This window comes from Sebastes fasciatus, chromosome 10 (genome assembly GCF_043250625.1).
Source record: "Sebastes fasciatus isolate fSebFas1 chromosome 10, fSebFas1.pri, whole genome shotgun sequence".
Classification (NCBI taxonomy): Eukaryota; Metazoa; Chordata; class Actinopteri; order Perciformes; family Sebastidae; genus Sebastes; species Sebastes fasciatus.
In genome coordinates, this window is record NC_133804.1 from 18,861,958 (window position 1) to 18,887,720 (window position 25,763).

Genomic DNA, 25,763 nt, shown 5'->3' on the forward strand with positions numbered 1-25,763 from the left:
TTTAATGAACATTTGGCGCATGCGTTGACTATTAAGGTTATAGTCATTAAAAGCCTGCTCACATGCAGAACACCTTAGAGATTTTCTTTTCTTGAACACTTCCACTTGCTAAAATGTGATATGCTTAGTGGCAGTCAGGGGAAGCATTAAGTTATGTAATGATCAGGTGTACAAACCCACCATTTACAAGGTGTTTAATTCACCCAGAGCAGCCTTCATCGCTGATAGCTTGATACCTTTTAGTATTCCATCCAACTCCATTCAATAACAAAATACAGATTCAACCTAAATAATTTAACACCACTGCACGTCAAACAGGAGTATCAGGCATGAGCCTCGGGATGAATTTGAAGGGAAAGTTCTTTACCAAGCTAAAGGCTATGTAACAAAAGACTTAGGCTACTCTGACTACAAGAGATTTTCCTGCAAAAAGATGTGTAGTAAGATGAGAATTAATCTTTTTGAAGTTGTTATCTGCTTGCATATGCTATGAGATTCCGATACCGGGCTATAGAAGGATAAGAAAGGTTCAGCTTTTGTCCACCGTGGGCAATCCTCCTGGCAATATATATGCCGTGTGGGTTTTGCCTGTGTGCTGCTCATTGCCCGGGGTTAAGCAAGAAACAAAATGTTCTAAAATATGATTAAATCAACCCTGGTGTGCCTCTGTTCAGATCCCATCTGTAGGTAGTCAGACTGTTGCCTACAGCTTGAAACGCTGTAGCAGAAGTGTTGCAATATCACACGCCATTGTACTTGCACACTATTATTACTTTGGTACTTTCATTTCCTTGTTGCGTTCGCATATTTCGCATACACATTTCATCCTTGTGCATGTGTACAGTAGTCTTAACGTCTGTATTGTCTTCATTGATTTAAAGTAGGTTTGACCTAACCTGTCTTTTGATTTAAGAACATATTACTGTAAGATACATATGACGGATTTAAAAGTGATTTAAAGATTAAAGTAATCTGTTACGTTTTTACATAAATGAATTTCGTTTTTGTAACTCTAATCGCTCGTGTCTGGCAGGACTTTCCTTGGGGAAATCCCTCGCCGCACAGGACGTACTATATTTGACTTTTTTTTGGATTTGTTTTAAACAGAGGGGGAAGAGGATCGGGTAGCACAAAAACAGTTTTGGCCACTATGGCTGAAAGGAAAAAAAAACAACCGCACCAGCTTTTACACCTATTACAACACTCATCATCAAAAGCAGAGTCTCTGGGAAGTGATGCACAAAAACACAACATTCTGGTACCAAAGATGAACCTTTCCCCAGTAGGATCTTTCCCCCACGGGAACCATACCTGTTGGCATTCTCACAAACAATCCCAACGTTGTTTCAATAATATATAGAACTTTTCTCTCAGCTCTGGGAGGCTTTATAAAGCTCTTTTGAGGCTTTGCTCACAATTCATTCTGTGCCAGAACAATGGCCAAACAATATACTGTATGTGAGGCTCTTGATCACATCTATGATCGTGACACTGGTGAGGAGAAGAGAGGCCAGGAAACTGAGAGGGAAGATGCATTAAAGGAGGAAGTCAACGACACAGAATATGATCAGGACCAAGAGACAACCGATGTCTATGTCCTTACTGTACTAATAAAATCATACCGATCCGTTTTAACCATGAGCACAGATGTTATTTTGTACCACTATTTAAATAGTCTCAAAACAAATGTTCTTGTTAAACTTTGACACAACGTCTGTGAAATAAATAAATACCATAATATGTTCTTTATAGTCAAAATAATTCATACATTATGCTTTTTTTTTATTCAAAAAGGAGTTGTATGAGCTCAGGCTGGTGAGGCCTATACAGGCCATAAGTAGCAAATGGAAGTTCAAAACTTGTAATGTTCCCAAGAGCATAGATTGATAAAAAGACCTAACACAACATTATGTGATAATATACTGTATGTATTATTATGGATTTATAATCGGCTATAATGGGGCAGTCATTTTGGACTGGGAACACATAATGTATTAACATGATATGAACACAACAGGATTGTTATCATTAAACTTTTACCATTTGTATTTATTGCTTTAATTTATTGTATTTGTAAGTTTTCTATTGATATTCTGCAATAGCTAACACTCAATATAACTATAATATGTCCTCTTCTTCTTTCTGTTTTAGTTGACGATCTATCTGTGTGCCTTAAAGCAGTCCTACACAGTTCACAGGATATTGTACTAGTGTGTTAAGTGTTAAGCAATATAAAGAATGAACCAATGACTATTGGATTAACCAGTTCTCACTGTAATCATCTCATGTTAGTTTGACTATATTATGTTGCATAAAGAGAGACTGCAAATACAGCAAGTTAGAAGAAAGTATAGAAATGTACAAATTTACAACCATTGTTGCATGAGTTATTTGAACATTTTGATGAATTCCTCATTTAATTTTTCTCATTAAAAAGTACTACTTTACTAATTACTCAGCAGCAAAGTAATTATTTAATAAATTACTTTTGTTCCTCAGCCCAGCTGTCAAAGCTGCCTTTAAACAACTCCAAAGGCAAAACACCAACACATCACGCCTTCTGTATTTAACACTTAGAAATACAAAACAAGACATTATGGTTCTCAACAAGCAGCCGGCCTACGGTTAGGAGATATTTACAAACCATCAACAGCCAGCTTAACAGCACTCTAGAAATCCCATCCTCACTACGAAGCTGCAGGGTTCGAGCATCGTCCAACAATGAACCAAACCCCAGGTGACTCCTAAATGTAGGCTTACCAGTGGCAAACGTTACCAAGCCAGCTGAGGAGACACAACATGTAGTGCTAATTAAGACAATTCTGGGGTCACTTGGAGTCACGGTTCTCCTCACATCCCAGACCAGTCTCTCCCCTGAATGAACAAGTAGTATTCACATTACTGTAACACTACTTAGGAATGTGTTGCTGCCCAACTGGTTACTGTTACAGACTGGAATGAAACACTTATTGGTTAAGAATGGCGAAACAACACTTAAATTGCAGGAGTTACTTGAACAAAACGTATTTAAGACCATAGTCAGCAATATTGTCCATATCATTGGCTCTGCTATCGGCTGTGAACAGGGCTGTAATCACATCAATTCATAGTTCTGCTCTGAACTTCTTGCAAGACTTCATTTTAATCACAATAACATAAAACATTTACACTTTAATTAGGCAGTGAATTGTAGGGGTGTAAGAAAAATATCAATACACTTGAGTTTCGTGATATTATGTTGTGTGATATTGTTTAGATTCTCAAAAACACTATAGATTTTTAATTAATAGTTTACATGAAAAGTTTCAAGACAGACAGTGGCTCAGATTGGCTCAGATTGCACAAAAAGTTGTGCTATGATGTTGGATGTTACAGGTACTATGATAAATACAAATGCAGATCCCACTGTTCTGATTGCATAAAAAAGTAAACTTTTTTTACTCAGATTTTATGCATATTGTGGTGTGATTTTTATACTATGAACACAATATATTGCTTACAGTTTCGCAATATATTGAATCATAACCCCTCTATCGTCAGAATAGTCACTTATGCTAATTGCGAACACAATATTAGACGGTGAACCGCTTATCGTAATCGTTAGTCCTTCCAGCACATACAAATATCCCTGTCTTACATGTAAATTCAAATTCACAACATTACTTGCAACCAAAGCATGCTGTTTTTAGTGTTTAAAAGAAAGGTTATACTGTGTTTTATCACCACAGAAGTCCCTTTGTAGTACTCTTACCTGTGCAAAATATAATAATTATGACAACCGTCAGCAACACTATTCATATCATCAACTCAACGTGCATCCACTCTGCTGTCGCTCTTGACAAGAATCGTTTTAAGCGATGCACACTGACGTAGTTCAACTCAGACCGTCCTCTGCTGGCCTTTCTCCATACTAGCACAGATACTCTAAGTGCAGTCACAGGCACAAAGAATACAGCAATTCTGCAGAAATGGGGGGATGCATTTAATGTCAGTGTTGCCAGTCTTCACGCCTATAGGCCTACTGTAATGTTCATCACAAATGCATTGCGGTCTATTGTGGTTATCCCTTAACACAGTTACAAAACAAAGGCACTGATGAGCACGCTTGCAATTATTATAAGGCTAAGTGTTTACCCAATATCTCCAGTAATATCACAATGTTAAATCAAAAATAAGCATTGTTTGCTTTAGCTAAATTTGAACTCCACCATCGAGAAGTAGACATGGACTTGCAGCATTTGTGTTTTCTGTATTTCCAGTATGCTTCGTTTCTCTAACTTGGTTTCACTATGTTTCCATAATAGCCTATATTCTCACCCTGCATCCTTCAGACCTCTGGCATGGCTGCGTAAACCTGACCCAATGACTGCAGAGCGGCGGACATTTGTTGGCTCTTCATCCATTCCAAGGCTCTCCATTATGGCTCTGGATGACAGATGTAGATACGGCGGTGTTCTCCCTCAGGCTGTAAAGCATGAAGCCTAACCTTCCTCACAGCAGAAGTAATGGTCCACACCTTTAATTGTCGTGGGCTGTTCATCTTCACTAACAATAGCAGTAAGCAATGGGTCTGTGGAAGAAAGGCAGTCGTGTCTGACAAAGGAAGTGATTTAGCTCTGGAGGCAATTCGTAAGCGGGCGTTGCAGGGGCAGCAGTAATGTGCCGGGAGAAAGATCATACGGGGTAAGAGGCGTATCAGACACGATAGTGGCACACAAGCGACGCTATTTTTTTTTTTTTCATCCTCCTATTGCAAAGATTTATTTGAAAAAAAGGAGGCAGTAAAAATGTATATTGTGTGTGTCCTTCAGGGTAGGGAGAGCTTGTGTTATTGAAGTGGACATGATGCTCTCTGAATTATGGATGCTGCAAAGGCTTAGAAAGTGAGTTCGACAACAGCAACTTTATCGTCACGGCTGTATCAGTCAGAAAACAAACAACACATCTCATTTAAAAGAATCGGGCTGTAGGTGATCTTCGGGATTTCATGCCCCCTCATTATCCCATTTGATGTCAAAACATCATTTGATGCTCAACTTTCAAAAGTCTGCTTTTCGTTGTGTGTTTCTTTATTCCTCCCAGCCTTCCAACAGAGGCAAAACTGCTGTGAGAAAAAATACACCATTGATGGGTCACTAGCTTACTGTCAGTATTAGACACGTAAAATCCGAAAAAGACAAGTGTTGTTACCAAATTAAAGCATGTTCCCCGGGAAAGTTGAGGCCCATTAAAATGATAGATTGCATGGTGTATGCAAAGGGATGCTTTACACCCACAAACCAGTCTAATTGCATTCATTCCTGTAAGAAGTCCACAAATGTTGAATCTAGATTCTCAGGCGTATTGGCAGCAAGCTGCTTGACAGCAGATGACTAGCTTCAAACGAGTAGCGAGGGGGAGGGATGTAAAATCTTGACAAACAGTGAGAGCCAGTGTCCACATCATCTCTCGCCCCTGACAGGCTTCCCCATGCATGAATTCAAAGCTGGTAAAACCATGGCTGGATTCATTTTGATCTGACATCCATCATGTAGATCAGTGTTGTGGTTTCACTGTACTGTGTCCACGATAAGATGTTTTGGCAATCGGCCCATGACATCTGTTAGAGCCAGTCAAGAGAAACTGGGACCAATTTGGCATTTCTGTCACAAGTTATTGTTTGCTTTTGGCTTTGAGCTTTATTCATTCTTATTAGAATAGTCACACAATACCATTCCTGGATGTAATTGCACTGTATGTCTAAATTGAAAAAAGTTAATTTGAAAGCATATATATGAAGATAATCATATTCATTCATGATCATTTTTGAGGTTGCAATTTACGGTGCCCGTTGCATCAGATTGTGTGATTCTGTAATGTGTTCCGATTTTTTTAGTTTTTCCTCTATCTCCGCTGTTTCTTTACCCCGGAGAGGGTTTGCAAATTGGAAAAGTGGGAGGGACTGCAGATTTTGTTCTCCTTTTATTTGTCTGAAGGAACCAGAAAAAAAGGCTTTCAGCCAGTTGCCAGAGGGTAAATGAGTTTTGTATACTAGTTTGAAACCATTAAGAAATAAACTGCATGATATTGCAATATTAATGATGATATGAGATGCAGGCTAGACGCACGTCTAAAGAGTCGGGCGCTCTTTGATGGTTACCACCACTGTAACAAAAAAAACAGCCCTTCTTCTAATATTTAATGGCTGACCGAAGATCATATTTCACACACACAGGACGAGAGAGAGTTGACATACAAGAAAATGCGAAGCGAAAAAGCAAAAGCACCTATTTGGCAATATTTCAGATTTAAATCCAATGCTATAAGGAAACCATAACATTAATGAGGCCATCGCTTTGCGGAGGATGGAGCGATCACAGCCGGTGTGGTGGAAACATGCGGCCCCTCAGTGAAAGCTCCACCGGAGAGACCAGACACACCGCCACCCGACGTTAAAGAGCGCTACATACACTCACCGGCCACTTTATTAGGTACACCTTGCTAGTACCGGGTGGTCTTCTGCTGCTGTAGCTCATCTGCTTCAAGGTTAGACGTGTTGTGCGTTCAGAGATGGTATTCTGCATACCTTGGTTGGAACGAGTGGTTATTTGAGTTACTGTTGCCTTTCTATCATCTTGAACCACTTTCTCAAATCAATTTCTCCTCTGACCTCTGACATCAACAAGGCAATTTTCGTCCACACAACTGCCGCTCACTGGATATTTTCTCTTTTTCAGATCATTCTCTGTAAACCCTAGAGATGGTTGTGCGTGAAAATCCCAGTAGATCAGCAGTTTTTGAAATACTCAGACCAGCCCGTCTGGCACCAACAACCATGCCACGTTCAAAGTCACTTAAATCCCCTTTCTTCTCCATTCTGATGCTCGGTTTGAACTTCAGCAAGTCGTCTTCACCACCTCTAGATGCATAAATGCATTGAGTTGCTGCCATGTGATTGGCTGATTAGCTATTTGTGTTAACAAGCAATTGAACAGGTGTGCCTAATAAAGTGGCCGGTGAGATTGACCATCATCTTTTCTTGTAAAATGTCCGGTGTAATCGGTAACACCGGTGTTGTCACGAGCTTATTAACCGTTGGGAAAATGTTCTCACTGTCACATCCCTAATTCGAAGCTTCGCGGAGCAGCAGGCTGACAAGTCCTTCTATCTGTCTCCATCTCCCCCGTTTCACGCACCTCTACACACAACAAACCATATCCACCATATATAATAAACCATATCCATCTAAGAATAACTAATAATAATGAATAATGTGGTGGGATTATTCCTTATTTCATGGGTTATTTGGGGATTTGTACATTATTATTACATACTTGTATATCAAAAATAGAAAAAATTAAAAAAAACGAAGCATTCGAATCGAGTTTTGGAGGTCGAATACCATGGCAACGGACAAAGCTTCGAAGCTTCGAAGCATTCAGGTCAGCCCTATATTTAACCATGCAGTGATTTTAGTTAACAGCAGTGTCCGGACCTGCTTAGATAAAATACAAGTCTCATAACCGAGTTATAGAATTACAGATAAACCACTCGCAGTTATTCAGTACCAGCTTGCATGGCTCAAGCATGGCGGCATGTGTGTGGAAGGCGTTCGGCAGATGGGATGTGTCTGATATCTCTCACTCAACATAATGAGACGGTAATGCGCTTCACCAATCTCAGGGCCCGTCTGATGGCAAGAGACACAGTGCCCACTCATACGGGAGGGATCTTTCCCCTCTTCAAAGATAATGAGATGACAATGTATTCAACTATCATTAGATAGAGACAGGGTTTTGGGGGGGGGGGACAGGGACGGAGGGAGAAACATTCTGCAGCACTTGTCTGCAGCCTTTGATCAGACGAGAAAAGCAACTGTCATTTTTTGTATCAGTGCTGGACTCATGAAAGCGCAGCTAACTACTTTATCACCACCAGTGTCACTGAAAGGCTATAGTTTGTGTAGCTCCTGAAGCAGGTGATTTCTCAAGCTCACCAGGATTGTTAGCCGAACAGGAACACACAGCTCTGTGGTGACTGTCCTGCTGCCCGTGTGATATGTTAAATCACTCTCTGAATTCAGTCGCTTGAAAAAAACAAAAAAAAAAAACTGTCGCAGCGTAACATCAATTTGCCGTCACCTGGGAAGAGAAGACACAACATTTTGCCTGACATGGCACTCCATTGCAAGATGTCAGAAGTGCCATGTTAACAGGCTTATTTAAGCAGGCTTGACGAGACAATCTTATTCTAAGTTGACAGTTTGTTGTGGCACTTGTAGAGGGATCCATCTTGTCTTTTGTCCCCGTGGTGAAGATGATCCCTCGCATGCTGTTTTCTTTTTTTATTCTCAGTCTTTCTCAGAACACTGTGTTTTGACAAATAAACCATCCAAATCCCTTTTTTCAGGCATTCTTCAGTGAGCATTAGGCCAACTGATCTGCACTGAAGTTCTGAGACTGTATTTTGACAGCAAACAATTATGCAGCGTTATCATTTGTCTGGCAGAAGAAAATGTGTTTGGTGAAATCCAAAAATCTGTGCCTGTAACATCTTTGCAATGTGGTGATGTGTAATTTATGAAAACTTTTCATCTTTACGTTATATAAGAAAGCAACCTGTACAACGAACAATCAATATGGTACAATGTTTGCAACTCGCACTGTGCTGTTGCATCTTTCTCTCATCACTTTCCATCTCTGTTCTCTGTCACACACAAAAAGAGAATAAAAAAACAGGGAGAGCTGCTCCCTCACTCCTATAGATAGATAGATAGATAGATAGATAGATAGATAGATAGATAGATAGATAGATAGATAGATAGATAGATAGATAGATAGATATATAATATCTATATATATATATATATATATATATAAATATATAAAAGGGCTTGGCGCAGAGCTCAACAATGGAACAATCTGTCTACATTTGTCACACAATTATGAGAGATTGTTCAAACTTTTGTGATGCCAAAATCCCTTTAAAACCTGACAAATCATCTCTCAAGTCAGGACTCATCTTCCTCGTCGTCTCCGTGCCTTCCCCTTAAAACTCAGCAAGACGCTTGTTTGAAAGTAAGAGAAGGAGACGCCTTAACATCCAATTTCCCAACATTTCATCATCGCGTCTCAATAATTATGCAGGGTTATTAGCTCAAGTATTTGTCCTTGGCATTCTTAATGCCGGCTGACATTTATTATGAACAGTAATGGTATTGGAGATCTTTGATTTGCCGGTGTGCGGTGGTTAAGTGTGCTTCGGTGTGTTCTCTGCAGTGCAACAGCACCCTCTCTTGATAATTTATGATATGATTACATCACCACGAAGGAGCATGTGAGTGCGTCATACTGGTGGAAATGTACTAGAACTCAAACTGCTGAAAAGCTGAACACGCACTGACAAAACCAAAACGGATGAATGCAAATTGAAATACTTTGTTTGCATAATTTTCCTACAAAGTACCTGAATTAGGAGCTGACAATATGAATTTGTGTTGGGACCTCTGCACTAAAAATCCCTTATCCCATTCCCAGTTTCTATATTATGCTATTCTACACTAAATGCGCATCTCATTTGTCACAAAGCTTAAAACCATCATCTTAAATTATCAGTTTATCTTTCTCTCCATCTCCTCCTTTGTAATGTTTCTGGGTTTAATTATTCACTTATTCATTATTTGGGGATTTGACCTGTTTTCAGGTGAGAATTCACACATTTCAGGGAAGAACTAACTGTTTTATGATGTATTGTACATGATGGCATACTTGGATTTTAATTTGTGCATTGATAATCTCAATCTTTCATTAAAGGTGACTCACATGTACAATACAGGGACGTATTATTTAGCCAGCATGTTGAATTATTGGGTTTAAATTTTGAAGAGGAACCTCTTTTTAAAGTGATTTATTTCATTTAGTTCATGTTAAATACCTAAAAGGGTCAAATAATGGGATCATAAGGATTATTTTGATAGTATTTTAACATCAGAGTTGTACAACTTCATCCAGCTTTGAGTTGAGTCATTGCTGCACCATCTAACTTCTAAATTATGAGTGAATTTTATTACTTAGGAATCCCAGCAAAACATTTAGCAATGGTCAAATGACTCTAGTGAAAGTGTATCCATTGCCATCATAATGTTGCACTCTAACATGAAGCACATTTAGCCCTTTCAGCCTGAATCAGACTATCATACGCTTATCATGTGATGCTGACTTGCTCAGTGTTAAATCACTGTGTGTTATAAACAGCGGTTGCCAAAATGTGGGCGGCAACTAGAGTCGACAAAGCAGTTTAGTCTAACAGATGTGGAATTTAAAATTGGGCAATACTGAGCTAACCCCCAGGAGAAGAATATAATGTTGTGCAACAATCATATCCATTGCAGGGACAAATATAATAAAGCTATTTTCATCACTCTCGGCTCGTTTCTGCATTATACTCTGCCTTTGAATTAATTGCACAGAGATGTACGGTATATTGTGGCGTTCAGTAATATTATACTCTGAACAGGTGAACTCAGGTGAAAGCTATTATCCTGCATTGATCTCCATTATAAGATCTGACAGGAGGAGATGCAGATAAACAGAAATAGAAAGTTAGGGAAGGAGATTTATCTTCACATCAGCTGAGATACGGATTGTGCAAAAAAGGGCTATGCCTCCAAAATGAAAAAGATAAAGGGTGTGTAATATTTTGTGTATTCTGAAAAGAACTAAAACTGTACATGTGAACACGTAAGCCAGTATTTTGTATGCGAAAACCATCAATATCTAACCAAACAAGCGAGAGGAGAGTGGGACGGGGGGACCTTGAAACTATTTGGAGGGTAAACAATGGAAGGCAAGCAATAACAGTTGGTCCTCAGTCTGTTGTGCGATATCAACAAACACGCTCGCTTGATTTAAAAAGTGGGTGCTGCAGTGAGAAGAACACCGAGAGGTTAATGCCGACATCAAAGTAGCATCCAGGTGTGTTTAGTCGAAGAAGTTTACTTAAAGCAGAACAAGAGAAATCAAAATCTGCCACATTCGGCTCTGAACAAGGATGTGAACGTGCAGAGAAGACTGAAGTCATTTTATTTATAGGTTTGCATGCTGTACAAAATTATGATAAAAACTAACATTTGGCCCCCAAAAACATGTTATAATTGCAGTTACAAATCGTTTTCAGAGTCACATCAGACTCGGATAGCTGGTTTGGATGCACCTGGTTAGCCATAGTTTGCTGTTTCTTCTGTGTTATTCCAACGGTTGTGATGTAAATGATAAGATCATATACACCACCCAAAAAAATACAGAACAGACAGTGATGTTGATATATAATATTGCGTAAATCAATACAAAACATTCGCTCAGCCAGCATGCCCAGAAATAAAGAATAATAACTGTAGTCACCAGAGTGAAGGCATGATCCTATCAACACCAATGTAGTTTCAGAAAGTTCACAAATAAATCTGTACAGCAATGTGAAATATCAATATGATATATTTTTTTCTGCAGTTCACAATTTTGTAAACTTTTTTTATTTAATGCGTAACAAGACTTCCAAGACAAGCAAATGACTTTGGTGTTCTGTAGCTACAGGCTCAATAAAAAAAGAAATATATTATTCAGCAAAAAAGTTTGATTTCATTCCCGTTCTTTTAAACCAACCTGGACAAACTCCTGTTCACAGTGGTCTTCTTCCCTAAAGAGTACAAATCTGTTCAGACCACCCACTAAGGAAAGACACAGGTTACATTTACAGTATGTATCATAGCAACTTTCAGTGGCTATAAAGTGGAATACAAACCCCAAAATATACTGTACTGTATGTGATGGCACTGATAAGAAAAGTCTCTGTATAGATGTATACTAACCTGCAGGCTTATTTACTTCAAATGTAACTTTGACATTTACGGACATACACAGAACATTTCATAAAACTAGTATAACAAAGCAGTACAACAAAGGCTTGGCACTTGCTACAGCTTTAGCCAAGTCTATGAAAATTCTTGATCGGTTGAGAATGTGGAGAATGTGCAGTGCATTCCAGTTTGTGAATAAGTCCTCCCCAGTGGGCAGGCATGTCCACTAATGATAGAAACAACGGTTTATGGGCAAGGCTCTGCCTGTGTTTCCCATCTGAAAAATGTGGAAAGCAGAGTTAAAGGAGAAAAAAAAAAAACACACGACTCTCGAAGGATGTGTCCTTGATCCGTTGTTTTGTTTGTCCACTCTTCTTCGCCGCGCTCTCATTTGTTTCCCATGCTGTCGTGAGACAAAGCGCTCAAGGCAATTTCACCACCACCACGCAGGCGCCTGCCCTGCCAATGTTGAGAGGGACCTCCTGCAGAACGACAGAGAGGTTAGCATGCAGCCTCTCGTCTGAGGCCGTCTTCAAAAAGAATCCCATTTTACTTCATGCAGATAAGAGGGTTACAGAGGCAAGATTGGAAAAACAAAGCAAGCCATAAAATATTGATAGGCTTTAGTGACTTCAGCAGATTTATGCTCCCGAACGGTGTTAACTGGAACCCCGATGTGTAACGTGTAACCAGTTCTGGCAAAAACAAGCTACAATCCCATTAAGAACCATTTTAAATGTCAAAAGTTCCCTATTTGTATTCATGTCTAAAACAATAATAATAGAATATTTAAACTGTGTTGTGTAACCATAGACTGAAATAGATTCCCACATGGGGCGAAGTGGACACATGCCCAAGGCCCTGAGCCAATGGGGGGCCCTTGGTCTTAAGGTTTACTATTATTATTAGGGCTTTCAATTGATTGAAAATATTTAATAGCGATTAATCGCAAATTAATTGAACATTTTTTAATGTGTTCAAAAAGTACCTTAAAAGAAGATTTGTCAAGTATTTAATACTCTTGTCAACAAGGGAGTGGGCAAATATAATCGCTTTATGCAAATGTATGTATATATTTATTATTGGAAATCATTTTACACAAAACAATGATAAATATTGTCCAGAAACCCTCACAGGTACTGCATTTAGCATAACAAATATGCTCAATCGTGATTATCATAAAGTGGGCATATCTGTAAAGGAGAGGCTCATGGGTACCCATAGAACCCATTTTCATTCACATATCTTGAGGTCAGAATATGGCCATGCCAGTTTTTCCTCACCAACATTTAGCACAAGTTTGGAGCGTTATTTAACCTCTTTTGCAACAGGCTAGTATGACGTTGGTACTAATGGATTCCTTAAGTTTTCTATTATGTCAATATCTTCACTCTGGCATTAAAACTGAGCCCACTACAACCTCCGAAAGATCGATTGCATCAATGCTTTCAAGAAATTAGTGACGTTAGAATGAACTTGCATAACGCGTTATTATCGTGTTAACTTTGACTGCCCTAATTATCTTTTTTCAATGTAGAGTATTTTTATTTAAAATGTTAGTCAATGTGATTTTGAAAATGTCGTTTGGTAATGTTCTCTGACCAGAAAGGTGGTTTATGTAGGAGGATATTTTTCACCGCGGTTTTGTGTTGTCGTAGCTGTGGATCTGTACTTCATTTGTTGTTCATAGGCTATTCATTTTATTTCAATTAAAGTGTTTGTAAGATGTATATAGTCTAGTGTGCTGTTCATAGGGTATAGAACAAAACAGGCTGAAAATGGCAGTAAATTAAATTTAACAAATACAATTTCAAAGTAAAATACATGCTGTGTAGGGCTGTAACGAATGTCAGTTTTTTACATTCAAAGCTTTTAACGAGGTTTTCGAAGGAAGCTTCGCTGTCATATTTTATGTTGTCATCACCTAAAAAATGGGATTTTGTTTTACTGTTGTGATATAAATGTAATTTATGGTGCTGTTAGATTGTGACTAGACCGCCCCGTCAATACAGGTGCTAGCCTGTTGTTTTTGAAAGGCTAAACGCAAACAAATATGGATTGAAGCAGAATATTTCATTAGATAAAAACATGTTGAGAATTTTGGAAATAATTGTCTTTTTTTCAATACATTTTGACTTTTGGACTGAGGACTGAGACAGTTACAGAGAGAAAGACTGAGTGTTGCATCGCTAGCTGTGTTTGTGTGTGAGAGAGAGAGAAGGTATACTATGCATGCAGTTTAAGTTATTAATAATAATAATTTGAATGTCAAAGCTTCAAACTATTCAGTACAGCCCTAATGCTGTGTGGTTGCGGGTTGCCTTGTGCTATTGTTAGACCAAACTCTTGCTGTTTGGGGAGGGCACGTGCATGTGTACTATTTGCATGTGTAGGTAGGGGTCCGTGGCGATTTTGTGCCCAGGGCCCGTGGTCATGATAATCCATCCATGTGTGAAACTGTGATAAATTATTGGTGGATGTGATTACCTCAGTCCACTCATTGTTCTGTGCGTCGTAGGACTCGACCGTGTTCAAATATGACTGGCCATCGTATCCACCCACAGCATAAAGCCTGTCGCCCAGCAGACAAACACCCACGGCGTCCCGGGGAACACTGAGGGAGGACACAGTGGTCCACGTGTCCGTCTTTGGGTCATACCTGTAATTGCAAAATTTTGATTGTTTTTGCATTATGACTGGTAATGGTGAAAAATCATTTAACCGATCAGCATGAATCTCAAGAAGAAAGCAGCGTCCCAGCCTCACTAACTGAGACACCCTGATGTTCCCCCTCTTTAATCACAGACTGGCAACTCCTCTCAGCACACACAGAGAGCCAGATTGAAACTTAAAAGCCACAAATTGTCTCTTGGACAGCAGCTGGCGGCAGCTGGCTCCACAGAGAGCTGGACTCATCAGTGGAGGCAGAAGTTGCTGGAAAAAAATAATAATTTCACCATGTTGACCACTAAGATGAGGAAAATGAGACATTATATGATTTACTTTCAATCATTTTGAGGTAATGAAGTCATGTCTTGCTGAGACTTGGTTCTATCAAAGATTAAAGCTGCCTCATGCAGGTTTATATCAGTTTCAAGCAAAACATGTCAAATAATGATATGACCGAATGTGATCTGTTATAATAATTGTGAAGTATATTGTGTATAAACACTAGATGCAACAACAGTACAAATAAGACTGCATAATAATATGTGAAACTGCCATAATCTCTCAAATATGTGACCGAGTAGGCACTAATATATATTCTAAATTATTTGATATTATATATTGCTTAAAGTGAGCAAAATACTTCAAATATATGCATTTAAGTTACATTAATTAAATACATTAAAATGAGGCTAATCGACTATAAAAAGCTCAATACAAATGATTCAAAATGCTTTCCAGTGAGTAAAATCATTGGAAAATATGAAACAATCGGACAGCTCTGAAGGGTAACCATATGCTATTTGAGAACGTTTGGGAAAGTACATAGATGTTAAAATGAAACATCTTCTCAAATGTGTTTCTATCCTACACAAAAATATTTACATTTATTCAAGCTAGTCTGTTGGGGTATCCTTGTTTTAGTTCTAGTACCACCACTTACAAAATAAGAAGAGATTATTTGATGTTAATTTGAAGATTGCAGCAGATTGTTTTTTCTTTAAATACACAAATAATAGGAAGGATATAAAAATGAGGCGTAATTTGCAATCAAAAATGGGAGAAGGTATTCTGAGCAGTGAATTACAACTGGAGGTGCTCTACTGTGAGTTACATCAGATTCAGATTCAGAGGGATATTGCGGCCACCAGATGGTGCCAGATACTGTCAAATAAAACCATCTGTGGAAACTATGATCTCTTCATCTGAATATCATGGTATGATACAGACATGTCTCAAAATGTTGGAACAGGGTGGGGATCAAGAGTTTCTCCTTTTTGTTTTTACAGCCTCCTCCCCTCCCGTGACTGAATTCAACTGCAATACAAAACCTCTTACGCAACATTTTTGTGTTTTCTCCAGAGAAGAAGCGTTTACCGACCTTTCAACACAATCGGAGAGTCTAGAACAGTGGTTGGAGGCGGGGGCGTCGTGTCCGCCTACAGCATACAGGAAGTTGTTGTACGTCGCCACGCCCACTCCTCCTCGCCTCTTGGCCATGGGAGCACACATGCTCCACTTGTTGGTATGCGGATCGAAGCACTCCATCGACCTCAGGCACGAGCTGCCGTCTCGACCACCTACTGCAAACAATCTGAGAAATTACACAAAACGGGGTTCAAAATCTCAAACAATCTGACATGTGCATACAGTACTAGTGGATGTCTGGTGGGGGTAGCTCCCATCAGTTGTCAGATGTTTATAAAAACAGTGATTATAGTGACATATTTTGTAAGATACAGCAGTGTGCAGTGGATAGCTTTTTTCAAAGGCCCTTTCCTTGAGAGTGTTCTCTCCCAGAAAGATCACATCAGTGTTTTAAGTGCTTGTAGCTCACAGGCCCGACAGCAAGAAAGTAGAGGCTAGGGAAACAGTTTCCTTGTTGTCTATTTTTGACCTAGATGCAGAAATAACTCCGCATCGACTTTAACGCTGAATACTGGATGGAGCCGAGCAGCAGCCTCTTTCCTCCTTCGGCACACCAAAATATTTCAATTAGGCTGAGAGCCGGTCTGTTCTTTGCTTAATTTACTTTCAAATAGTGTTGTTAGGCATTTAATACATGCAAATACACAAAGTGTTTTGCTTTTATAGAGTCTAGATTACCCTGTATAAATTACCACACTGATCAGAACAGCCTTTTGCTGTGAGCTGCTGACTACTGCAGCCACGGTGTAGTTTATCTCACACAGGTCACAAAGGTTGGAGGTATAACGTTGTCAAACTATTACTGCACTGACGCTGCACTTCAGCTTTTCCTGGACCAGTACACTGTGAGTTACATAACTATGACTGTGTTATTGCATGATCTATTCCAAGTATTACATTACTGCTGACCGTTTTCCCAAAGCAAATTATTGAATTTTTCATGTTAACTCATTTCAGTACAGTCAGTAAAATTAACTTTCAGAATATTTAATGGTGGATATAAACATATTCTCTACTTTAGTGTCTTTGTCAGTCACATAATTTTTGCATGGAAACAACAGATGGCTTATCACGTTAAAAGCAGACATGATGTTCATGCTTGAATTTCAAGTCTATAAACAAGGTGATTTTGTAATAGACTGCCTAAAACATGTTACTATATAGCAAGGAATCTCGCTCATCCGAATGACTTTAAACTTGGCGAGTATATTGCTCAGCACCCAAGGGAGTGCAGTGTTGAATGTGGTGCAATGTGGCCAGATGGTGGCACGATAACAATGAACTTTACGTTTGTGGGTCCAGACAAATCTATCCATATATGCAACGCCCATTTGTGTCTGATTTTCCACCATTTTGAACTGTGTCCAATTCAGATTTCTTGCAACTCCTTCTACACATTTTGAGCAATCTTCACACACAGTTTGGTACACAACATATCTGGACAAAGTTGGAAATAGTTACATTTTTGAATTGTTGATGTTTCATAGAGTTATTCTATAGCTAGGCCTCAAAGTTTGCTCAAATGCTGTGGACAGGGCTTATATTACAAAAAATGTCATATCTCCTGAACGCTTTGTGCTATTGCAACCACAATTGCTTGCCGTGTAGATATGTCTGAATAGCCATGGCCAATTTGGTGCCATTTGGCCATTAGGAGGCGCTGTAGCAGCATCATCTAACTATAAAGGAAGGAATGTCTGTCTATGTATGTGTGACTGTCCTTTTGCATATCTCGAGAACCGTTCATCCAATCAACTTCACACTTGACGGGTGCAAGCAGCCATACCGCGTTCTCGACAATTCTGCAAGCAGTACTTCTGGGCCCGTTCCGGACGAATACGCGCTCCGAACGGGCACTGCACTAGTGCACAAAAATGCAAGCACCCTTGCGATGTCTGGTTATTATAACACTGTAATATTCAACTTTTCTACATTTAAAAAGCAAACTTATACTTAAGGCAGACGGGGCCCGTTCAAGACCATGCACCGACACTGGCATTCCTTTTTTACTGCCTGCACTCGTCCGCCTCCTCACTGTCTGTTGTGGCTCTACAAATGCCAGTGACCTCGAACTCAGGCCCCGTGATATTTCACAGTAGCAGAAAGACAATAATGGACTTTGCTTCAAAGTGTAAAGATGCACATTTTTCAGCATTAAAATGTCAGAAGGTCTGTAGAGGTTCGATAAAGCAACTTACTTTCCATTGAGTGCCGTGACTCCCATGGTGCTCCGTGGTGTCGACATACTGGCCACGTAGTTCCACTGTCTGGCCTGCGGGTCCCAGCGCTCCACTGTGTTGAGGTAGCTCCAGCCGTCGTGGCCTCCCACAGCATACATGGGGCCCTCCAGCACAGCAATACCTGCACAAATGGAAACCAGAGATACATGTTACCCAAAAGAGCCTGCTGTTTTTATATGGTGATTTAGTTAAAGAAGATATCCTATTAGATGATTAACGATGCCTGTAAGTATTATGTATTAATATGTGTGTATTTGTATAAGGTGATTGTGAAAAAATTCCAAATCAAACTCTTGTTTTCTTTCAACAGTTCTTAGAGAGAGCTGAGGTGGAGCAACGTTTCTCATTTTAGAACTGGGCAGAGTGAGTCATGCAGCTGACCAAATCTATTCAGAAAACAGGAAGACTATAAAACTGCATTGTTATTCCTCATTCTCAAGTCGCAGAGGAAAGCGGTTTTCCCCTGCAACATTGCAGAGGATGTTTTAACACAATAGATTTCTATATGATTTCCTTTTGTGAGAGTTCAATTATTTGGAGGGAACATGAGGGCATGGCTGCATTCAGAGAACCTTGAATGACACAAACACTGTCAGACAGAAACAATTCTCGTAGTGAGACTTTCTTTTATTACCGACTGGTGGCTTTGGAATAAAAAAGAAAACCTATAATGCACACAGCAGGAAATGGTTGGGCAGGGGCGTTGGTATAGACGCTAAGCTCAAATATATTCAGACTCAAAATATGCACGCCACAAGCAAAGCAGCAAGAGATATTTGCTACGGGAAAGATGAAAGACAACACAGGTAATCTGTACAGTGTGATCTCCTGGGCTGGCTGATACCTCCGACCACACTGGGTGAGCGAGCTGAATGCTTTGACAAGATCTCCCTGTTCTGTTACCCAGACCTGTTTCAACTGTGAATCAAAACGCTTCTGATATGAGATTTATTGGGCAGGGAAGGCTAAGGAAGAGCAGGGCCAGCACAGCCTGCCAAGCTTTGATAGGGGAATGGGAAAATATCAAAGGTCTATCTCAAAAAGAAATGTATGATTTTTTTTTTCTTTTTCTTTTTTTCTTTTTACAGCATTGCCAGTTGTGACCCTCCTGAGCATGCATCCTGCAGTTTTTGGTGTTTCATAACGCCAGGTAGCCTGACCAAGCTAAAACCTCAAACCTTGAATCAGTTGGAAGAATTGTTTTATTGTTAACATCCACTGAAAACATTATAATAAAGTTAGAAGTATATAGATATAATTATATTAGAAATATATATACACATAAAATGTGGATTGAGAACTTTGAAATAATTTTCTTGATGACATGTGGAGCTGAGAAGAGTTGATTAATCAATCAATGAATCATTTCAGTCATTTATCAAGCAAAACTACCAAACATCCTCTGGTTGCATTTTCTCAGATGGGAGGATTTGATGATTTTCTATGTCATACATGAGGGATGGGGGAAAATCAATACAGCATAGTATCGCAACTTTTTGCGTGGCAATATTGTATCAATACACGGACGTCAACTATCAATCTTTTATTATATTAACTATTAACCTCTTAACAATCCGACGGTCATGTTAGCTTGTTCGGGAGTACGCTGAAAAACGCTCCTAAGTTAGGCTAAATCTTGGCAAGGAAAAATTGGCATGGCCATTTTCAAAGGGGTCCCTTGACCTCTGACCTCAAGATATGTGAATGTAAACTCTGTCAAACATGATGATAAACTAAATATCTTTGGGTTTAAGATTGTACGACGAATAAAACAAGCAATTTGAATGCATCATGTTAGGCTCTGAGAAAGTTTTACGGGTATTTTGCACTATTTTGTAACACTTTATAGACAAGTCTATTAATCGGTTAAATGAGAAAATAACTGGAAAAACAAACGATTGTTAATTGCAGCCCTGACATATGCGTCATTTCGAGAGTGTCCATATTTCGTTGTAAGTTTTTAAAATGTTGAATTTGAAAAGTGACTAGATATTTTGGAATGGCAATAATAATTAATATGTCTGTAATTATTATATTATATATTTTCTCTTTTTAATGAAATAAGTGGAGCTACATTTGCCCCACAAGACACACTCACCAAGTCCATGTCTGTGTGTTGACATGGGGGGCATGGTGGACCACACTTTATTGATCGGATTGTAGCACTCCACCATGTTGGACGTCTTGAGTCCATCTCTCCCTCCGACCACATACAGCTTGTTGTCTATCACTGCGACACCAAACTGCAGCCGGCGTCCGTTCATGACTCCAACCTGGACCCAAGTGTTAGTCCGCAGGTCGTACTTCTCTATGGTGGTGGAGCCTAAAAACCACAGACACAGCAAGTATATTGCAATATAAATGAACTGCGTTGCTGTGTATTGAATTGATAACTACTGCATATGAGCCATACAGTACCTTTGGTAGCATCCATCCCGCCTACAGCATAAAGTGCGCCCACAGTGGACTTTCTAGGTTTGGTTCTTGGGCTCTGAAACATGGGACGTCTCTCAGGCAGGAGATGGTACTTCATGGCCTCCATCAGCAGCTTTTGGCATTCCAGATCATCAGAGAACATCTTGTTGTTTTCCAGATCTGCAAGGAGCTGTATTTCAAGGAATCTCATTAATAGGCAGGCTGCAAATGCATTCAAAATGTAATGTGTAGAAAAAGGGGTAAATGTTTAGTGTTTATTCAGAGGTGGGACCAAGTCAGAGTTTTGCAAGTTACCAGTAAGTCTTTGCACTCAAGTCCCAAGTCAAAACAGGAATGGACCCAAGTCCTAAACTTTGAGTGTTGAGTTCTAAACAAGTCATAACACGCTCTTCATCAAATGTAATGCCATTTTTACAACAAAATAATAATATATTAAATTTACAAAAGAGGCTATTTTCAATCAAAAGGCTGAAGTGGAGTCACAAGTCGCTGGTGTTAAAGTCCAAGTCGAGTTGCAAGTCTTTTTTTGATTTTGTCGAGTCTAAAGTCATCACACACGTCTGGTGTTTATACAAATCACCTTTGAAGAGATGTAATGAAATGCCTGTTTATCTAAAACCAGGTTAATATCGTGTAGAATTACCTTGAGTACTTTATGTATGATTACATGTGTAAGAGTGAAGAGCATCTTAAATAGCAGATTTACTCAACACAAAGACCGTTGTGCATAAACAGATCTTTAGATGTGGTATCAGCAAGTCTTTAGTGATATGGTTTATTTTAAAAGCAGGAAATCAACATTTTCATAAAACCATTTGTAGCCACATTAGTAATATTTTGTATCTATTTGGAAAATACTTCACCAATTCTTTTAGAAAATACCCAACATCTCACCGCTATATAATATTGAACCTCTCACTGTAGATTGAAGCAGTTGCTTTTAAAGGAGAACATTTTTGATGTGGTTTTATTGAATATTTCACCACACATTTAATTTTCATGGATGAAGATTTTATATATCACTATTGATCTTGTTATGCCTGCAAGTAATGTCGGCGGCACTGCTCTGCTCATATTTTCAGTTTCTACTAAATGCAGTACATGTTTTGACAAATACCGTGATTCATTTCTGTTGTTTACTCGCTTAACAGCCAACAATATCTCCCCAGCCAATGGATGAGATAAATTATGTGTTAGCTCATATTTTCCACATAGTTTTTATTCATAAAAACATTCACTTCATTGTTGTGTGCAGACAACACTGTTGTGGATTGTTTTTTTTTCTCCTGCATCTATTCATACAATATAAAGTAATAAATAAAATACGCAGGTGCATAATTAGTTTTGGAAATCTGTCGGTGAAAATAAAGCTGCCATCATTTATAAGGGAGATACTTTCACACTTCAGATCTACTAAAAATTGCGTATCTGGGTTTGTTGTTATGTAAATTAGATAGACATGACACAGATGTAAAACAATGCCTCTTCTCAGAAATACAACATTCATAAAATTGAGTTGCTGTGTTTAAAACTAAAATAATTCAAATGTAAGCAAGCTATTTATAGCCTGACAATGCATTTAAAAACTCATGTGTAGCTGTCATACTGTCAGTTTGATTTATCACTGAGAGGGGAGATATTTTTTCTTCAGCCACTAACATAAACAAAGTGATTATTGACAGAGCAGTAGTTCATTGCCTTCCAGTGGTCAACTGGAAGACTGAGGGTGAACTAGGAGGTTCTCTTGAGGTAAATGTATGGTACTTAAAGCTGAAAGTAGTCGATTCATCGATTAGTAGATCGTCTTTCATGCTCAAATGCTAAATATTCCCTGTTTCCAGCATCTCAACTGTGAGGATTTACTGCTTTCCTCTGTCTTATATGATAGTAAACTGAATCTCTTTGGATTTTAGACTACTGCCTTAGAATATGTCATGTTATGCTCTGGAAAATTATGATTTTCAACATTTCCTGACATTGTATTGACAAAACGACTGACATCCTGTAAAAATATTAAGAAAACATTTGTAAAAAAAAAGTGCATTATAAATCCAAGGAGGCTTAAAAGAGAATTTGTGGCACCATATCGCGTCATATCATCGGGGTAGCCTTAAACACATGCACAGTAAAGTCTGGTCTGCACTTGCCAAAAGGCTCAATAGCTGGCGCACGATCACAGAACATGGGGACGATTGATTCGTTTCACAAAGACATCCTCAGGGAGGGTGTCAATAGTAGCCTACTTTATGATTATAAACAAAATAAACAAATGCTTTCTATTTGAAAACGTTCTATTGGATATTGGCCGCCATCCATTCAAACGTACCCAAAAAGTTTCTTTCAGGCCGTGTCATAGGCTGTATGAAATATGGACGTAGTCTCCGTGACGTCACCCATAGGTTTGTGAAGAGCCGTTGTGAAGCTCAAAGTGGGTGACTCCGGCCGTCACCATCTTGGCAGTGACGACACAGTCTAACGCACGGCTAATCCAGAAATGTGCATAGAGGTGGATCATCGGTGGAGCTGAGGCGGGCACGGGGTGACGCAGCAGAGCAGACAGATGGCAGTTAGCAACCTGGTAGAGCATCTGAGCGAACAACATCCCTTTTATTGTGAGGCCACAGGAGACGCTGTGACAGCTTAGTTCTCTTCCAAAAAAGGAAAAGCACGGTATATGATTCTGATCACACCTTTTCCTCTGCCACCATCTCTACTACCCCTTTACCCGCTATCTCACCTGTGGAGGAAGAAGAGGCAGGCGGATGAAGGCAAGAAGCACCCCGAGGTCCTGTTGTCGATGCTGGACGTCGTGTCGCACCCACATCATCAAAGCCTGGAAGATGGTCTCCTCGTCGGGGACGTTGATGTCATCGCTGGAGAGCAGCTTGACAATCTCAGCCGTGGGGAGCAGCAGGAACTCCTGGTTCTGAATGACCTCCAGGAAGTGTTCCTGGAACACAGAGGAGACGCGTAGGAGGCAGATAATCATCAGTCATTAGCCGAGGAGTACGCTCGCTGCTGCGTCATGTGTGTCTGTGTGTGTGTGGTTGTGTTACCACACCTATGAGGACCAAATAGCACAAGGACAGAGAGGTGAAGAAAAACGAGTGTGAATAGATAGAGAACGCCAAATTAGAAGCGACAATTTCTGACACAGCCACCGTGAAATGCTCTCCATTTCTCACACATTTTGAATGAACAGATGAAACTGTCATCTGTTTCGCTTAGCATCTGATCCACGCAACAGCGGGCTACAAATCAATCTGGCATAAAACATCTCCAAAAAAAGCCTCTTCATAAGCTTATACAGAATGATCGTACATGACACCATTAAACCATTATAAGCCTTTTGATGAGAAACAGAGAGTCGCTGCACACCAACATAACCATCACACCAATGCAGTGCCCGGCTCCAAGTTTTGTGGAAGCGGTTCTCTATTGCCGTTCTTAAGATTGATCTTCCATTTACTGGCCAGAAGCCCAGGCGATATTACAGCGCTGCATGGCTACCTCTTCAAGGACATTGTCTCTGGGCAGTCCCATTAGCGATGATGCTATATAAAACACCCTCTCGCCGCTACGCCTCTATGTTATATCCAACATTAAAACACTCAAACGGCATACGGAGCGATCCTCGGCCATAATCACGCCCTGATTCCTTTTTGAACGAGGCAGCTGAGCATTAATTATTAAGCTGCCTGAATGACTTAGACTGGATGCTCAACAATTAAGAAAAACAAGCACGCTATTGATCATCAACTTGCAGCAAATTACGGCGTCTCGGCCCGATCTATTATGAGAGCAGGTTTTAAGAGCTCAACACAGACGGCCTTAATGAAATGAGGGACATCTATCGATCTGTTGTGCTAACACTGAGGGAGAAATGCCATCCAACTCTTTGACGTTGCTTTAGACCAATTATTTGTAATTACCAGTCCCGAGCAGCTGACAACAAAATTGAAAGCTCCACCGAGTTTGTTTCATGAACATTTAAAAGGCTGTGCTTTCCGATGCTGGCAAACTCATTGGTGGGTAAACTGCTTGGAAAACAAGATCAGCGGGAGAGGATACTAATTGATTTAACTACTGCAAAAGAGTAATTGTGTAATAACAGTGTTTTCAGAGGAGAAGGAACGCTGATGTTTAATGGGAGTGAGGGTGGGAGAATTACTTTTCAAGAACACTTTGATTACCATGTAATTTGCAGAGGCTGGCAAAGACAGACAGAGATATTGTCATTTTTCTAAATTGGGATTCATTGACAAAATCCAAATTCTGTAATAGTTATTGAGATATATATCACTGAAATATAGTTTTATTGCTGGAAAGACATCCCAAACAATACATTTTTATCTACGGCAACATAAAAAAGGGCAGCTCTTTCATAAAGGAAAAGGATGTTAGAGGCGGATCTCCGCTGCTGTGCTCAACCAGGAAACACAAGCTTATCAAAACACAACTCGCCCCGCTCCCAACCCAGAGGACGGACTTCCAGGAAGCCCACAGCTCTCGCTGCTCATTACTGAAGTGATTGAACAGGAAGTTGGCCCTCTTGTGCAGTTTGATGATTAGATTAACCTCCTGGTCCTGGATGGGGCCTATGTAAACAGGCTGAGCAGATGTCCTCTAGGAGATAACGCCCTGCCTCATGCTGTCACTTCTGCGTGGCCGAGCAGAGAGACGTTATCTGACAAATACGTGCTTGAATCTTAATCCAATGCAAATAATCCTTGCAGAAATATATAGGAAATCACATTCTCACAAGTCTGGCAGCGCACTAATCAATGCGGAGCAACGCGGTATCTCTTATTGGCAGCCACATAACCAAATTAGATAAAGTGAAAGCATGAAACTATTCAATTTCTATTCAAATGTGGATGTCGACCCATTTCTCTGCTGAAATTAGATGATATAAATAACCAAGACACTGACAGTTCATTCCTTTACAGGTTATGACAGGTTATTTAAATTAAGTAGCCTCAAAACAGAGGACGGTCACAAATATTTCAATGTCCTATGTACAGTATACCAAGCCATGAAGTTATCTATTGCATTCGCAAAACAATGATTATTACTAGGGCTGTCAAAGTTAACGCGATAATAATGCAAATTTGTTTTGCCACCACCAATTTCTAATTAAGACTTGCGATTTTTAGGTTGTA

The 25,763-nt window shown here is 39.6% G+C and overlaps 1 protein-coding gene and 1 long non-coding RNA gene across 4 annotated transcripts in view; one reads left to right on the plus strand and one right to left on the minus strand.

Moving 5' to 3' along the window:
• The window catches only part of LOC141775389 (uncharacterized), an 82,153-nt gene that overhangs the window by 33,764 nt on the left and 22,626 nt on the right, over nucleotides 1-25,763 (plus strand). The gene's annotated exons all lie outside the window — the stretch shown is intronic.
• Nucleotides 11,042-25,763, minus strand: part of klhl4 (kelch-like family member 4) — a 37,272-nt gene continuing 22,550 nt past the window's right edge. For both annotated transcript variants that reach the window (XM_074648713.1, XM_074648712.1), the window contains exons 5-11: nucleotides 23,339-23,551; nucleotides 20,584-20,770; nucleotides 20,264-20,488; nucleotides 18,124-18,286; nucleotides 15,879-16,091; nucleotides 14,318-14,489; nucleotides 11,042-12,312 (exon numbers count right to left, since the gene is read on the minus strand). In XM_074648713.1, coding sequence (XP_074504814.1) covers nucleotides 12,253-12,312; nucleotides 14,318-14,489; nucleotides 15,879-16,091; nucleotides 18,124-18,286; nucleotides 20,264-20,488; nucleotides 20,584-20,770; nucleotides 23,339-23,551 — 1,233 coding nt within the window. In that variant the 3' untranslated portion in view covers nucleotides 11,042-12,252. The remainder of the gene's footprint in view (nucleotides 12,313-14,317; nucleotides 14,490-15,878; nucleotides 16,092-18,123; nucleotides 18,287-20,263; nucleotides 20,489-20,583; nucleotides 20,771-23,338; nucleotides 23,552-25,763) is intronic.